General features: G+C 39.1%; 1 protein-coding gene across 5 annotated transcripts; it reads right to left on the bottom strand.

Annotated features, from left to right (window-relative positions):
• Positions 1–10702: 10702 nt before the first annotated feature.
• On the bottom strand, positions 10703–13940 carry LOC126612460 (probable plastid-lipid-associated protein 10, chloroplastic). Of its 5 annotated transcripts, none has more exons than XM_050280876.1 (10): positions 13834–13918; positions 13650–13718; positions 13100–13291; positions 12889–13002; positions 12570–12704; positions 12039–12134; positions 11575–11655; positions 11309–11395; positions 11144–11199; positions 10703–11054 (listed from the first exon to the last, which is right to left on the bottom strand). In XM_050280876.1, the coding sequence occupies exons 3-10, from the start codon at positions 13253–13255 to the stop codon at positions 10937–10939; spliced, it is 843 nt and encodes a 280-aa protein (XP_050136833.1). In that variant the 5' UTR covers positions 13256–13291; positions 13650–13718; positions 13834–13918; the 3' UTR covers positions 10703–10936. The 5 variants fall into 5 exon arrangements, with proteins under 5 accessions (XP_050136833.1, XP_050136836.1, XP_050136837.1 ...); XM_050280879.1 differs by having other exon boundaries at positions 13650–13692; positions 13834–13913; XM_050280880.1 differs by having other exon boundaries at positions 10703–11051; positions 13834–13913.
• Between the last annotated feature and the right edge of the window lie 4016 nt (positions 13941–17956).

Below are 17956 nucleotides of genomic sequence, written 5' to 3' on the forward strand. Positions count from 1 at the left end.
AAGTATAGGATCTTAAGAAGGGCTCAGGAAGATCTGACTATGATGCCAACACCTGGTTGGAGGCCAGGGCCCACCCATGAGGAAACTGTTGCATCTGAGAGGAGACCAACCTTTTTGCCTTTGGATCCGTTTGGTGAAGTTCCAAAGCAAGCGTTGTACGGAGACATGAATCAACCACAACAGGAAGGGATACCAGAGCCCTTACTACCAGCCGATGCAATGGCCTGGTTAGACGAGTTCATGGATCACATTGGGAGCAAGAATGAGGACTTGCTCGAACCTAGCAACTTCCACATCAACATGACGTATGTATTATCCGCCATGTTTGGCGCCAGGCCTGACCAGCCCGCTACCATGGAAGGTGATTATTTAACAACTGAGCCGATGATGGCTCACGTCAATGTGGAGGTAGTTACAGAGGAAGACTCAGGCAAGGTTGAATCCTCAAAAGTACCTAAAGGTGGTCCCCTACGGATTTACACAGATAAAATGGTGTTCAGCCGCCCAAGTATTTCGTTGGCCAACCACCTGAAGCCTATATACGTTTCAGCTCATCTGGAAGGTGTACCTTTCAAAAGAATTTTGATTGATGGAGGAGCGGCTGTTAACATATTGCCAGCCAAGCAGATGAAGAGGATGGGGAGAAGCACTGAAGATCTTATTCCCACAAACCTTACAGTCTCGAGCTTTTCAGGTGCCATCACCAGGACTCATGGGATATTACCTTTGGAGGTAGATCTGGGGTCCAAGAAAATAATGTTGGCGTTCTTTGTAGTAGACTGCACTTCCACTTACGGGGCCCTACTTGGAAGAGATTGGATTCATCAAAGTTTAGCCATACCTTCTACTCTTCATCAACAAGTGGCTGTATACCACGAGGCAAGTACTGAAGGATCAAGCTTTTGGGAGTTGGTAGAGGCCGAATCACGGCCGTTCCTCCCCTCAGCTAATGTTGCAAAAGCAAATTTCTACAATCCCAACGTGGGAATTTTGAAATGTTTAGGAGCTGATGAGAACGGCCGCCCTACCAAGGTGACGGCCCGAAAACTTCTAGAACAAGGGATGCTCCTTACCAAGGAGGAGTGGGAGAGACCCTGTCTTATACCAAACTCTCTATACCATCAATGATCGAACAAAAGAAGAAAGATCAGGTCATGGCAGTCAGATCCCTGATTAAAAGACTGTTGGTGTATGGAAAGGGAAGAAGACAGGAAGAAAAGCTCTTGGATAAAGAAGAGCAGGAGTGGCAGGGGAAAGTTTCTACCAGCCAGCCGGAAAATGAGGAAGAATCTTGCACAGAGGAGTTAGATAAGGCCATTCAAATGGCCGAATGCGTCTACGATATAGACGAGCCAGACGGTCTGCCCGAGAACCCGGAGTTAGTTGAATTTTTGTGTGCAGAACCTGATAAGCCACCTCCAGAAGTCCAGGATCCATTGGAAGTTATTGATCTAGGCACAGAAGAGGATCCGAGACCAATTCAAATCAGCGGTTTATTAAGGATTGAGGATCGGGCCAAGATTATCTCTCTTTTGCAAGAATTCAAAGATTGTTTTGCTTGGCATTACACCGAGATGCCAGGATTAGACCCAGCCTTGGTGGAACATAGAATGCCCATCAAGGAAGGATATAAACCTATCAAGCAGGCACCACGAAGGATGTCAAAGGAGATAGAAGAAAAAGTCAAAGAAGAAATTGAAAGGCTGGTGAAAGCTGGTTTTATTAGACCAGCCAAATATGTAGAGTGGCTAGCCAACATTGTACCCGTTTTAAAAGCTATAACAAAAGCAGTACGGTGTTGTGTTGATTATAGGAATATTAATAGCGCCACACCAAAGGATGAATATCCCATGCCCATGGCTGACTTATCCATAGATGCTGTATCAAAGCATAAAGTTTTATCGTTTATGGATGGAAATGCCGGTTACAATCAAATAAAGATGGCGCCAGAGGATATTCATAAGACAGCTTTTAGATGTCCTGGTCATGTGGGGGCATATGAATATCTGGTCATGCCATTCGGGCTCAAAAATGCAGGCGCCACGTATCAAAGGGCAATTAATGCCATTTTTCATGATTTAATTGGCCAAAGCATGGAGGTGTATATCGATGACATTGTGGTGAAATCTAAGACAGAAGAGCAGCATCTCGTGGACCTCAAGCAAGCATTGATGAGGATGCGGATCCACAAGTTGAAGATGAATCCAAAGAAATGCGCTTTTGGAGTAAGAGCGGGCAATTTTTTGGGATTCTTGGTGCATCAGAGAGGTGTGGAGGTGGACAAAAATAAGTCTCGGGCAATATTAGAGTCACTTCCACCTACCAACAAAGTACAGCTTCAGAGATTGCTAGGTAAAATCAACTTCTTAAGGAGATTCATTGCCAATTTGGCGGGCAAAATCCAGCCACTAACTCCGCTACTGAGATTGAAGGATAGGGAGAATTTTGAGTGGGGGCCAACCCACCAGCAGGCATTTGATAGCATCAAGGCTTACTTAACTTCCCCACCAGTGCTGGTGCCACCTCAAAGGGGAAAGCCATTGAAACTATATATTTCTGCATCGGAAAGATCAATTGGGAGTCTACTAGCCCAGAATAATGAAGGAGGAAAAGAGCAGGCTGTGTATTACCTCAGCAGAATTCTGACCGAGGTAGAAACAAGATATTCTCCGGTGGAAAAACTGTGTTTGGCTCTATATTTTACTGCCAGCAAGCTAAGGCATTACATGCTACCTTGTCATGTGCACATTATCGCCAAAACAGATGTGATAAAGTATATGTTGTCAAGACCTATGCTAGCAGGAAGGATTGGGAAGTGGATTATAGCATTATCAGAATTCAGTTTTCAGTACATACCCCAGAGGGCAGTCAAAGGCCAGGCAATTGCTGACTTCCTGACCGAACATCAGGAGTCTCAAAGCGAGGAAATCAATATCCCGGGAAGTTTAGAAGTTGCTAATGTATGGATCCCACCAAGAAGTGATGTTTCGGGCAAAGAAGATTGGATCCAGCAAGTGATAAGGAGAGTAGCAGGTCTTTGGATTACACCTTGGAAGCTATATTTCGATGGATCCTACACTCAGAAGGCATCAGGAGCTGGAATTGTGATTATAAACCCTCAAGGGGTTTATCATTACTATTCCTTCCTACTTGATTATCAAGAAAATACCAATAATCGGGCGGAGTATGAGGCATTGATTATCGGCCTGGAAATCCTGATGGACTTGGGGGCAACTGAAGTAGAGATCTTTGGTGATTCAGAGTTAGTGATAAATCAACTAAATGGCGAGTTCAAATGCAGACATATCACTATGGCAGGGTACTATATGGCAGCAACACAACTGCTAAGTTTGTGGGAGTCTGAGATATCAGTCAATCACATTCCTAGGGGATCTAACTTGGCAGCCAATGAAATGGCGCAACTAGCTTCAGGAGTGCCAATGCAAGAAATGAGGTATGGTGTTGATGTTGAGATCCAAACAAGAAACCTTCCCTCTATCTTAGATCGGAGGTTCAGTCTGGATGTAATGGTTCTAGAGACCGAGGTGGAAGATTGGAGGACACCTATTACTCAGTATCTGAAAGATCCTTCTTCACCCACAAGTAAGAAGAACAGGCAGCAAGCAACCAAGTATGTCTTGTGGACAAAAAATCTGTTGAGAAAGACCCCAGATGGGTTGCTATTAAAATGTTTAGGCCTAAAGGAATCCATGAGAGTAATGGCCGAAGTACATGAGGGAATATGTGGAGCACATCAAGCGGGAACAAAGATGAGATGGCTACTCAGAAGGTATGGTTATTTCTGGCCCGACATGGAAAAAGATTGTAAGTCCTATGCCCGCGGATGTGAAGAATGTCAGAGACATGGACCTCTCCAGCACGTACCATCAGTACCTCTCAATCCAGTGGTCAAGCCTTGGCCGTTCCGAGGATGGGCAATGGACTTCATCGAGCAGATTTATCCGGCCTCTAGTAAGGGACATACTTTCATAATTGTGGCAACGGATTACTTTACCAAATGGGTAGAAGCATCGGCAGTAAAATCCATAACTTCAGCCGTGGTCAAGAATTTTATTGAGACCAAGATCCTGCACAGGTATGGGGTGCCTGAAACTATAGTAACGGATCGTGGGCCATCTTTTATTTCAAAGGAGGTTGAAGAGTTTACAAGCAAGTACAAAATAAAGATGATCCAATCCAGTCCATACTACCCTCAGTCAAATGGGCAAGCAGAGGCTAGCAACAAGATCTTGGTCAACATTATTAAAAGGATGGTGATTGATAGTCCAGAAAGGTGGCATGAGATGCTAGGGAACACGTTGTGGGCATACCGGACTTCTAAAAGAGCGGGGACAGGCACGACTCCTTATGCCTTGACTTTCGGGCAAGATGCAGTGCTTCCTATGGAAATCAACGTCAGTTCCGTAAGAATTCAAAACCAATTTGGGTTGCATAGTGCAGAATATATCGAAGCCATGTGTCAAGGTATTGAAGATCTGGATGCAGCCCGAATTGAAGCCTTGAACCAGATTCAAGAAGGAAAGATTGTTGTTGCCCGAGCTTATAACAAAAGGGTGAAGTTAAAGTCTTTCAAGGAAGGAGATTTAGCGTGGAAAACGGTCCTCCCGCTAGGCGCTCAGCTGCGTGGCTTCGGGAAATGGAGCCCGACATGGGAAGGTCCTTTTATTATTAGTCGGGTTTTGAACAAAGGAGGATATTATCTAGCAGACCTCGAAGGCAATGAGCAGAAACACCCTATTAATGCAAAATTCTTGAAGAAATATTGTCCTACATTATGGGATGTTAGGGATTGTTATATCGAAGAGGGAGCAGATTGGGACGGACCTTAGAAATTCACATACGGTATTTTGTTCATCTAAACATTTAAAGAAGGCAGAGATGCAGAAATAGATAAAAATACTTATTTCATGTCGACAAATTGATAAGATTACAAGATACCAAATCTTATGTATTACATTTGATCCTCTCTGAAAGTGTTGGTGTCTTCAACTGGTTTCCCGCTATCTTCTTGGTTGAACCCAATCAGGTGATCGGGTTGTGCGGCCAACATGAGCTTGGTAGAGGACCCTCCCACAAGATCTTCACCATGTATGATGATGAAGCCCGACTTATCACCACAAGTTGTGGGAAGATCAGTCATCAAGAGGAGACCTCCTGACCAAGGGTGTTGGAGGTAGAGGGGTGATCGACCAAAGGTGTTGGAGGTAGCAATCATCAGGTGAAAACTTTCTTTTTTCTCACGAAATGGGAGTTTCAGGAAACTCCACTCAAAACCTGAGGAACCCATTTCTCAGTGGGGAGACGGAAGGATTCAAGGTGGATGAAGGGTGAAGACCAGAATGAAGAAGAGGTGATGATTTGAAAAGGGTTTCCAAAGCCAGAATTTATAGAGAACCAGAAGGCAGTTTAAAGGTCGCAAGAAGCTCAAAGGGCACGCATGCTGTTATTCATTTAATGTTGGCGCTTGGGATCCCAACCTTAACATCAATTGAAGAGGGCACTGTTTGGGATAAAATCTGAACTTTGGGCCAGAGAGAAAGTCGGCCCAAACCCAAGGCCCAGAGGAAAACTTAGGAGGCAGGAAAGAGGCTTTCGGCTGGGCACAAGTTACAAAGGCCACCTGCTTACCTGCTCAAAGACCACAGGGGGTAGGTTATTCAGTCACTACACAGCCCAATAAAGTACTTTATTGGTGGCATTCATGTAAAAAAGCTAGTGAGTCATCACCAAACCGCATTCGGGCAACCGCTATTGCTACAGGAACCCAAGCTGAAGTCGTCTATAAAAGGAGGAAGAGAAGACAGAATTAAGGACACTCAAACAAACAAACAAAAGCCAAAACTCTGCTCAAGCCAGATTTGCCTTCAACGAAGCTGTAGTCAGCACAAGCCTTCATCCCATTCGGGATAAACCTTCCCAAACCCCTGTAATAGCTCTGCTACCTTGTTCATGGTGGTATCGATTCATTTTGTATCCTCTTCTCCCCCGTCAACCCCTCTAAAAGCTTTCAGACCTCTGACAGAGCCACAAAGATAGATTTTGTAAGAAGTTCAGCCTTGGCCGATAAGGTTCAAACTTACCCGACTATCTTTGCTCTGTCTTTGTCTTTTCTTTCTTTTAAAAGCACAATAACATGTTATATATTCCCAATTATATACAAGTTATTTCTAGCAAAGTCATAATGAAAATGAGTCTTCAGCACTTGGATCCGATCTGAATCGTGTCAGAGTTCAAATCAGATCTAAGTCTTAAGCCCGACGGGCGTGTAATTTAAAGATCAGTTTAAAAGTCCTTGGCCTCAAGGCATAAAAAAGAACTCTATGTGGACTCAACCCATCCACGACAATCCTTGATAAGCGAGAAGTCCGAAGTTACTTGGGGCGCAAGTAATCAATCTATTTCTCCGTTTTGTTGCTATTATATCTTGATTCGTAGAAAAGGCTTAAGCATGGAGTGAATTCTGATAGAAAGCCTCAAGGCCTACACCTAAGGCCCCACGAAGGCATCTATTTAGCTTCATTTCATGTTGTGGTCTAGTTGGTCCGAGTATAAGGATTAACTCTGATGGGAAGCCTCAAGGCCTATACCTAAGGCCCTACAAAGGCACTCATTTGGGTTCGTCCTACCTCTTGGATTCAGATAATCAAAAGTATAATAGTGATAAGACTCTGGCAACCATAAAAGACCAAATATGATACATCCAAGCGCTGGTTTAGTTTGACAGGAAGCCTCAAGGCCTATACCTAAGGCCTCACAAAGGCACCTGTTATATCTAACTTGGTTTCTCGGGCGTATACATATTCAATCAAAGCTTAACACCCATTCAACATCTGCCATACTGAAGATGGCAGTGGCACGCCTGAGCACGACAAAGTTAATCTTGATTGTGAGCCTTAAGGCCTACATCTAAGGCCCCACAAAGGCACCCTTTCAAATTAACTCTGTCCTTCTTTTTCAGAACTGCCCGACGAGCCTTGCCCGAAGTGTGTCTTGCCCGACCAAGATCTGCCCGACAAAGGCTTGCCCGAGCGAGCCCGAGAAGAAAGCAGAAGTACGACAGATACCATCAACCGACGCCATTCTCCCAGGGGAGCTGTGTGCTCGTCCGCCAGGAGATTCCTGCGACGAACAAGAGGACTAAGTCATTCATGCTAACATACAAAAGGGTGCAAGACTTGGAGCTTGTGGGATACTTAAAACTTCGGCTTCGCAGGTTGTGTTGATGATAGAAGATCATCGAGTGGATATTTTTTTTTTTTTTGCAGGAGCTGCAGAATCATGGAGAAGTGCCAAGCAAAAGGCCTTGTCTACATTGACCATGGAAGATGAATTTATAGTTTGTTTGAGGCAACTAAGAAAGGTCTATGGCTAAAAAATCTCATAACATTTATGAGAATAATGGACACCATTCAAAGACCACTAACCATACATTGTGACAACAAAGCAGACTTAGGGCTGGTTTGATATTGCTGTGCTTTGAAAAAAAGTTGCTGTGAGAATAAGCGGCTGTGCTGTGAGAATAAGCGGCTGTGAAATAAATCAGCAGAGTGTTTGGTAAACTTTTTTGTAAAAGTGCTTTTGGAAAAAAAAGCAGTCTGATAGTGGGTCTTTTCATTAAAGGAGCACTGTAGTTCTGTGTGCTTTGAAAAAAAGTCAGTTTTCCAAATCTACAAATGGCAGCTTCAGTTTTTTCCTTTGATTTCAGCTTATTCTCACAGCAGCTTCCAAAATAAGCCCCTTTTTTTAGTTTACCAAACACCAAAAACACTCCCAGCTTTTTTTCATAGGAGTTTTTTTTAAAATCACCTCAACCCCAAACTGGGGCTTATTCTTCAACAAACAACAAGAAATCTGAGGCCACTTGATTGATGGATGTCAAATATTTGTCAGTGAAGGAACATGTGAAGAAAGGGGAAATCAAGATTAAGCATGTTGATACAAGACTGATGCTTGCAAACCCCTTGACTAAGCCACATGCTGTGGGAATTTTCAAAGATCAAGTTTCGAATATAGGAGTGCATGATGGGCTTTTCTCGGTAGAAGTGTGAGAGTAAAAGTGTAGAGTACTCATGAATTGCTTTTCAATTCAGGTTATTTCAAGTTCATCACTGACATTGCAAGTATAAATTTTTCTTAATTATTAGCATGCTATAAAATGTCTAATCCTTGTTCCAAAGAGCATGTTGATTGAATTTTATAATGCAGGGACTTGAAATGGTATTGAATAAGTATTTTGAAATTGAGCATTCTAAGTTCAATCAATGAAAGGGATTTGGATAATATGTGGGAGGAGTAAAGTGAACAAATATAGAATGTGTATAAATGCAGTTTCACTTGCATTATGTGATATAAACTTAAAACTTGTGATTTTAGAGTGAAGCAGTAGTTTTACGTGTATTATTTCCTAGAGTTCAAGTTTCTAATGGATATTGGCAAATGTGTATATGATGATTAGTGACGAAAACTCTCTATGATCACTAAGGAATTAATTGGCATTGACATACATCTTTTAAATCACACCTAGTTAACGTCCAAGTGGGAGAATGTAAGAATCCTATGTGGACTCAACTTGTTATGATAAAGGTTAAGAAATATGTTGGTATTTTTCATTAAGAGTTAAATACGTGGATAAATTGATCTCATATATTCATAGAAACACATTCATCATGCTTTGAATCAGACCTCGTCAATACTCCACTACTTTCAGTTGTTGATACAGTGGGACCATAACCAACACCCCACGATAGATGGGAGTTGGATGTCATTATTTTCAATATATGTGTAATTTTCTGCTCACAAAGCATTCATTCTTCGATACAGGGTTCTATCACCATAAGAATATTAAGGGCTTGAGTGAGTAGAAGAATTGCTGTGAATTTGAGCCCATATCTTCTTCAGGTAAGAATTCTAATTAGTCTATACAAGTGATAGGATTATCAGATATGTTGATAATATTTCCAATACACATCTCTCCTTACTAGCAAATTAATTGTAGAATTCAATAAAAATGCTTTTGATTACAAATGTTAATTTAACACGCTTGTCTTGTGTTTACATGAAAGGAAGTTGACAAAGCTAATGTGGTCCAAGAACAATAACTCAATTGCATCAATGTTGCTTTACAATGGCTTTGAAACTCAACCACCGCCATTCAAGCTAATGGAACATGACCACATATATCTTTTAAGGGTTCCAAATAATGTCGAAGGGGTAGTGGATGAACGCCATCTTACAACCCGTAGAGCACAAGGTCCTAGGGAAATAAATAGGCTATAGTGGGCACTCAATGGTATTACGCCAATGAGGCTCTAAATCTGAAAGGGCTTCGTTCAATAATCAGACATATCCTACTCCTTATTCTCCTAAGTCATCAACCAAATTATACAGAACCAAGGTGACTAGAATTCGCTGTCACTCCACAAGAATGAAGCTGGGATATGGCTCCAAGGGTGACAAAACTATAAGCAACCAACTTAAAATTTTTAACCATCCTACCACTTAGTAATACAGTCTAGTTGTATTCCTCTTCATTTGTAAGTGAGAGGTCTTAAGTTTGATTCTCGCCAAAGGCGAATTTGAAAAATGAAAATAGTTACCAAACTGTGAAAACTAGAAATTGAAAATTGAAAACAAAATCGTTATCAAACGACCCCTAAAAAAAACTTTTTTCAGTTTTTGATTGAAAATGATTACCAAATTAATTATCAAATAAAGTTTCAGTTTATAAATAAAATAAAATAAAAAGTAAACAAGAACTAAAATGGGATATGCGTCTGTTTCCTTGTATATGAAATTCAATGATACAATCCCATCTAAACGGTCCATAACAATCTTAGTCAAACGGACACCTAGGGATCAAAGAGTGAAAAAACAAATCGATATCGAACTGTCATGAGTTTTTGAACATAAGACTTTTCACTCATTAATTAGAGGGAAAGTTTGAAAAATAACCGATTTTAAAACCATGAATTGAATTTTAGCCAAAATTTTTAATTTCTTGTAATTCAAACCAAAAACCAATGTAAAAAGTCCTAATTGCCCCGTAGTAATACTAATCATCTCTTCCCCTCTGGGCCTCTCCTTTGTCACAAGCTTAGGTCGCTAGAATTGTTACGATAGTAGGGCAGCAAATACTGATCGTAGCCCGGCAGCAGCCCCTTTCAAATGTTTTTTCTGGGATCATTTTGCAGTTAACTAACAAAGGCTTACTCATGCAAATAACTCAACTATTAAAATAAAATAAAAAAGAAACCAAGGATTGAATTAGACTTGTATATGGTATTCACAATCTTTGATTCTTTGCCCTTGACATCAGCTCGCTCGTCCTCGGTGCCGCATGTCCCAGCTTCTCGTGGTGATCTGCGGTTGCGGATTTTCTCTCGCCGCCCGTATTGATTTTCCTAGTCTTTGTCCCCGTAACCTCCGGACACTTGGTGACCCTCGGCCGCGAATTTTCTCTCGCCAACGTATCGATCGTCCTGGTCTGTCCCCGTAACCTCCGAAAGAGAAAGATGGCGGAGGCCGATCCATTGGTGAGTGAGTGAAGAAAAGTAGAAGTGCTTTTTTTTTTTTTTGGAGACTAAGTAGAAGTGCTTTGCTTTGTAAGGATGGTTTGCTAATGGATCGACAAATTTCATTGTTCCAACTAACCCAAACGTATGAATCAATCATGCCGGGACAATGAAACCGAAAACAGGACGAAAGGCCTCTGTATTCTTCAGTTTTCCACAAGGGAGAGGGAGCAAGGTTCACAAGAATGTACCTGGTAAACATTACTGCTCATGGAAGAAATAGACAATAGTCTTATGATATTTGTTGAGCTAAACCGTAATCTCATCAGCCACATACCACCTTCGAAGCTTTTCTTCACACCAAAAAAATAGGCGCCGGTAATTGGTTTTACTAGCTTTCCCCATTACTCCAGAGGTTGAGCTTTCGTGAAAACAAAAACTCCTCCGCCACCAACCGCGCGCCCCAAAAGCATATTAGCGTCCAAGTAAGAAAGGTAATATAGTCCTCCGACCGATTGCCTACTGTTTTAAACAAAGTATATGATCATACTAATGTATATTCAGGAAGCTTGCTAAATGTGCTTTGATAAATATGATTAAGAATGATGTACCTTCCTGGATCTCTAACGGGAATTTGCGCTTTGAAAGTCCGGAGGTACTGCAAGATCTGTAGAACAGAATTCATATAATCCTCGTTATTATAGACGAAAAAGAAAAAGTAGAGTTGCCTTAGAGCCTGCAGCTCTTCACTAATTTGATAAGTGACATTAATTGACCTGTAAACTTAAAAACGATCGTGGCAATATTGCTGGAGCTATTAGAGCCTGCAGCTCTTCACTGATTTTAATATCTTGAACATTAATCTGCCAAATACAACTTGCAGAATTCAGATAATTAATTTTAAGAAGAGCATCGAGAAGTTTGCGTGTTTAGAAAATTGTAAAAGACGATGTAAAGCAATGTGAAAGCTCAGAAGACACAATTATATTCATGACCAGCTTGCAGCCTTGGTTAAAACTTCAGAAGAGGGTAGTAAACTGACCTCTTTGAACTGAAGGTAGATGTTACGCACAGAAACAACCGAAAATTTTGCAGAAACTAGCAGAGTCGCACCTTCTTGTTCCTGCAAGGGGCATAGAACTCATATAATCTATACAAATTTAACGTTTGCGTTTCATGGAGAAAACAGAAGCATTCCTACAACCTACAACTACATACATGTACATATATTTATATGAGCAACCTTTTTAGATTTTATATTATCTTCTATACTTGGTAAAATTAAATAATCTGATCTTATCTATATTCTATAGTATCTTTTGCTGATCAAATGCAAAAAATCATAAGCAATTTGAATTAAAATCAGGATGTACAAGCATAACCCAAAATACATTAATTATAGTCATACCGAATACAACGAAACAACATGATTTAAGAAACTAGATCATACCCCTGAACAATCTAAGTAACAAAATTTTCTAACTAAGAACTCAGAATACTCATTACCTCTAACAAAGGTGGAATGCTCCATCTGACAACATTACGGATCACTCCCCCGTTGGTCTGGTCTTTGCATTCAAATTTCTGAAAAATTTGCCCAACCTATCCCCACATTCATGTTGAAATAAGGGAGGATGAAGGACAACAAAAGAAATCAATAACTATAAAGATATAAATGAAAAGGCAAGTCAACTATGGTTGGCGTTTTACAATCACAACTGAAAAGTGTTAAAAATGTAAAGACATTAAGTTTTGTGAATATGAAGTGTGACCCGTAAATTGAAAAGTTGTTCAGGTAGAAAGGATTTTAGCCAATACATTCATCGAAAGATTACCATTTATTATGAACAGATGAAAGCAAGAAGATTAAGGTAATTGAAGAATCAGAATATTCAAAGAACATAAAACAATGCGAAGGGGACCAAAAGCTCAGTGGTTTAACATAAACGGATTATTTTCTTTTGTTTAGGTAAAAAAGCATGTTAAGCTATTTTAGAAGATGATAAGATTCCACAATGTGACATTCGTTGTTTATACCTGAAAAAATGGTAGCCTTTCAGCCGCTTCCAGAAGAATGAGAACGTCAGAAGCGGAAGTATATTGCAAACGCCACGTCCCATCCAATTTCACCAAGTCTATTGGTGCACCCATGTTATAGCCCTCCACACTCACCTGGCAGGCTTTTACACAAGTTATTATAACAAAAATCCCACTTCTATGAACTTGGATATTCTGAAACCATCAACTACATAGCATGTACCTGATGTATGTTAATGCAATTTCATGAACGAGATTATACGACAGAAAAGAGACATATAGTAACAAAATTCATGTAATGAAAATAAAGAGACCACACCAGAGCCTCCTCTATAAACGAGCGTTGATCATCGGTTGTAACAAGGCCCCTTTCGGTGTCTTGTATAGCTCTCAACAGCTCATGTTTCTTGCTCTCTACCTCAAGCTCCACCGTCTGGCATTGATAAAGATCAAAAAAATTATGTGATTAAAAAATGAATTGAGCAAAAATATTTCAAGAAGAAAGTAAGATGAGAAATGAGAAAAGTAACCTGGGCTGCTTGGGTAGCAACAGCTGCGAGACATGGAAACGATTTCTGGGCGGACAACTTTTGTGAGGCAATGAGCATGGAGCTATAAGGCTTAATCTTATTGACACCTCTTGTTGCATTTGAAGGGAACAATGGAGAACAAAGTGCTAGTTCCATAAGAGATTGATGCAAATTTAGTTCACGAATTTCGACCTATAGACGTAAAATCAAATGCAATTCAATTAACCATTCTTATAAGATATTGCTCACAAAAATTATAGCATTTAGGAGAGATTGAGTTCCTATATAAACCCTAACGGCATTTAATTTGCTCCAATTAAATGAAAATGCTTTAAAAAAATCTAGAATTTGTATTCCTCAAAAGAAAATCTGCATTTTTATTGGTCCATTTCTCTTTACATAAGTTCAATCAATCAGCAATTTTGCAGAGACCCTTCATTACAAATCCAATTCAAATTTAACTGAAATTATCTGAAACAGCAAGGGAGAAGAAGCTAGAGAAGCATGACGAACACAAAAATATAATTATTCAAAAGGTAAATGAACTGACCTCTATTTAGCTCCATTTAGAAGCAATTCAACAACTTGTAACCCTATCTATCCATATAATTATTCAAAACTGAATGAACAAATAACAATTAAATAGAAAAAAAAATGGTAAATACAGCAGCTCCAAGTTAAACATGCAACAGGGTAGCTGCAAAAAATAGAAATTATCAAAAGCAACAGAATACCTGGTAAGATTTCTTCCTCTGTGACTGTTTTTCTCGGGCTCTTCTCTGCTATCAAGTACCCAGCAGCAGCAGGAACCTGCTCCACACCCTTTTTCTTTCACTTTTACTTATGGAGTTCAGGTAGTTAAGATGGTGGGGTCCACTTTTAAATGTAATGATGTGGATGGGTCCTACTCGACCTGCGGCGTTTGTTTGTTTGATTTTATTTTTTTTATTCGGGTAAATGGGCCTTGAGCTACAACAGGTATAAATGTGGACTGTTACTAGCGGTGGAGCAGATCATCGGCATATTTAATTTTTGGGCCTTGGTAAACAAAATTTGCATTTTTGGTTGATGTTACGTACACCAAATCCATGCACCAAATGATGTAACACGTTCTTTATCATATAAATTTTTTATTAAATTGTTAATCAATTTCAACTTGAATTCAAATAAAATTTTGATTGGTGGCAAATTATTTGGTGCAAAAATTTGATATGCCTAACATTATTCTTTTCAATAAGGAGAAAATAAAAACAAATATTCTTGTAAATTGTGATATTTTAATTTTGATTGGGGAAAATCCTAGTTATTACCAAAGTTATTCATAATAATAATAATAGAAAGTTACTCTTTTATATGCACTCAAGTTTGAATATTCTTTTTCGTAATTTAAATTAGTTTAGTTACTACTATATCTTGTATATGAAAATTATACTATAATAACAACAACGGTTCAAATTACAAAAATTTTAATAGTCGCATAACAAGTTAACAATATGAAGAGTTAATGTGTGATTCATTTTCATCACGTAATCCGTTAAATTGGCTAAAAGTGCATTACTATGTCTACGTATTTTGTTATGTCTAACCTACTTACTAATAGAACACTTTTAGTCAGCCAAAACTCCAGAAAATATCATTCTAACCCTCTCACTAATATTGAACAAAAATAAGAGCTATTGGCAAATTAATAATTACATATGATATAACATGAGTTCTATTATTTTTTACGCCAGCCTTACAGTCTTTTAAGTAATTTAACATATTACATCGTATAGTATAAAAAATAAACATGCTCTGTTTGTCAATGTTATTGTTCTTCTTGTTGATATGATTGATAGTTGAAAACAACACTAAATTTGGGTAAAATTACTATTCGGTTCCTAACTATTAATAATCTTTGATTGGATCTGATTGGTTTTCAAATTTTGCTAAAAAGTCTTTAACCTTAATGTATTAATGAATTTACATGTCATGTTAGTTACATAATTTATTTTTAAATAAAAATTGGTAATTGATAATATGGTTTTAATACTCACACCGTCATTAATCTACTATTTAATTTTTAGTTTAAAACATTTCCTAAATATAAAAAATTAAAATAAGTTTGTACTCATTAATTTTATATAAAACATTTTCAATTTTTTAATTTTTTTTTTTCAAACGATAGTTTTTGTTCGATTAGATGTTAAACTAGTCACCGATAGAGTTTGAACCCATGTCATCATGCAAGGGCACGACACATTTCTACCATTGTGGTAAAGGGTCACTTGCTCAATTTTTTAATCTTAAACGTACTCATTCTTAAATATACCAATTTGTTATATATAAGTTTTTGGGCATGAAATAACAGCTTAGACTAAGAATTGGCTAACTCGAGTTGAAAAGCCACAATCCTAGGCCTAGTAAAGATCCCTCAGGCCAGTGGGCTTTCAACCCAGGAAATGGTTGATTTGACCGCGTCCTCATAAAAGTAGGATTGCGAAAGGATTAAGTTCAGATGTGCCTCGGTCGAGTCTTAGGCAAATTGAAATTTTCAAGGATCAGAATGAGCCTTGATTAGATGCGAATTATTTTTAAGATCAGAATTCATTCTTGATCAGATAAGATTAATTCATTCCCATAAAAGGATAAAGTTCAGAATTTTTGTTGGAATTAAAGAGGCCGAGACTGTATGAAGATGAAGTCTTGGCTAAAATGAAATTAAAGTGATAAAGGGAGAATATTCAGGTAAATGCCGAGCAAACACAGTCTCATTATGACTCTACCTTGGCAAAGTTGTTTATCTTGGAAATCGGTCGAGTGTAGAAGTCAACAGTGGGTTAGACACAACCACCACCACATCTATTATACTCACCGGACGAAGCTCGATTGCGATTTTGCACGACAGCATTCATAGTTACTTAGCCTACACACCACGTTGGTGTTGTAATTTTTAGGGTAAATAGTAAGATATATCAAATTTTTTTAAATGTAAAATATACCCATTTTTAAATGTAAAAATTCATTCACTTTTTTCCTAATCCATTTTTTGAACTTATAAGGGTACATTCTTTTTTTGTAGATTAGAGAATGTATCCATGCTAAGTTTATTAAAAATATTATTAACATTATTAAGCCTAATTAGTATTTTTGGTGTGTGATTTTGAAGAATGTACTTGTGTTTAGGTTTGAAGAATCTACCAAACATTATGGTACAATATGACACACCCCGACTTGGATCGAGGCATGATGGCCGTCACGTGAGGGTGACGTAGTCATGTGCAAAGTGCGGAAGCAAAATTGATATAAGAAATACGAATAAACAAAAACCAAACAAACTAGAGCAATAGATAAGATAATGTGCAAGTGCGATATAAAGCGTGATTGCACAACCAGAGCATAAGCATTCTAAGTGCAGTCCAGCAGGACGAATACTAATTATACAACACCCAAAGGTAATCCTACGTTGGTGATAATCTGTCAGAGCTATCGTGAGTTCCTCGTAAGCCACCAACAAACACTCCTACCTAAAACCTGGAGGGGCGCAAAACAGAAAGTATGAGTGGGTAAAAACAAAGCTTTTCAAAACCATTTCATTTATCAAAATTTTAACCCATCGCCGTAAAACCTGTATAATTTCTCAAAAAATAGAATATATAAACATATCACAAAACCATGCTCAGAAAATGATATTCATAAGTATGCCATGCCAAATATCTCAAAATGACAGAATAAGTAACTCAGGTGAAATAACTCATGAGAAATAACACATCAGTCAAATCCACCTCAAGTGGCCTGTACGGCTGAATCTATAACTCCACAAGTATGCATGCACACGAGTCGTGACACACCCCGATCCTAGAATCAAGGCGTACTAGCCGTCACGTGGGCGTGACGTAATCAAAAGTGCGACGCGGAAGCAATAGATAAGAGAAATACGAATAAATAAAAACCAAATACTACCAATAATAACAAGTAACGCTGCTAGAGCAAGTTTAAGCGTTACTTGTTATTATTGCTAGTATTTGGTTTTTATTTATTCGTATTTCTCTTATCTATTGCTTTCGCATCGCACTTTTGGTTACGTCACGCCCATGTGATGGCCAGCACGCCTTGATTCTAGGATCGGGGTGTGTCAAATCGGAACCACCTATAGTGGTCTGTATGACACGACTGGGTGTAAATAAATACGCTCTAGTGCTACGATCATGTGAAGACTGTGCGAATAATCGCGGGTCACCTACAATCCGCATTAATCGTCACATGAAGACTGTGCGAATACGCTCTAACACGATCTACTCAACCTCACGAACAACCCCATATTTTTAGAAAACAATTTCGAGCACCCACGCACCCTCACGCGTCGGCACGTGTCTGGCACACTGAAGGGTTCCCTAACGGCGTTAGGGAATATTCCGTTAAAAATCAGCATATACCGTTAATTATACCTGACCCCGTTAGCATATTTCGTCAAAGTTGACGAAATGCGATCGCCGGTTTCTAGAAAATCTTAGAACTTCAATATCTTCTTCATTTCTCAACCAAAATTCACGAAATTTGTACCAAATTGAAGCTTAGGATGAGAGGAACAAAACCTTACCACTTTGGGGACCTAAAACCAACGGAAACTCGCTGGAAAAAGTCACGAGAATTAGGCCACCCTACAACTCACTAAACTCGAGCTTCCCGACGTTCAAAACCTTCCAAAATTCTTCTAAAAGCTTCATAAAGCAATTATAAAACTCCCTAGACCCTTAAAACACGAAGAAAAGTCCGCAATCACGACTGAGCGACTGTGCACCTCCTTAGAGCTTCTTGGTTCTCGAGATCCCAACATCCTCACGTCCAACCAAAGCTATGGTTCATTTCCTGGACTCA

The sequence above is a fragment of the Malus sylvestris genome, chromosome 17 (assembly GCF_916048215.2).
Source record: "Malus sylvestris chromosome 17, drMalSylv7.2, whole genome shotgun sequence".
Lineage (NCBI taxonomy): Eukaryota > Viridiplantae > Streptophyta > Magnoliopsida > Rosales > Rosaceae > Malus > Malus sylvestris.

What these genes read in the sequence shown, in the direction of transcription:
- LOC126612460 (XM_050280877.1), bottom strand. Translation starts at nt 13,255, where the DNA reads ATGGAACTAGCACTTTGTTCTCCATTGTTCCCTTCAAATGCAACAAGA. An exon ending in CGTTTATAGAGGAGGCTCTG is followed by an intron (nt 12,705 to 12,888) that starts GTGTGGTCTCTT and finishes AAAGCCTGCCAG; the next exon opens with GTGAGTGTGGAGGGCTATAA. An exon ending in AAAGGCTACCATTTTTTCAG is followed by an intron (nt 12,135 to 12,569) that starts GTATAAACAACG and finishes ATGTGGGGATAG; the next exon opens with GTTGGGCAAATTTTTCAGAA.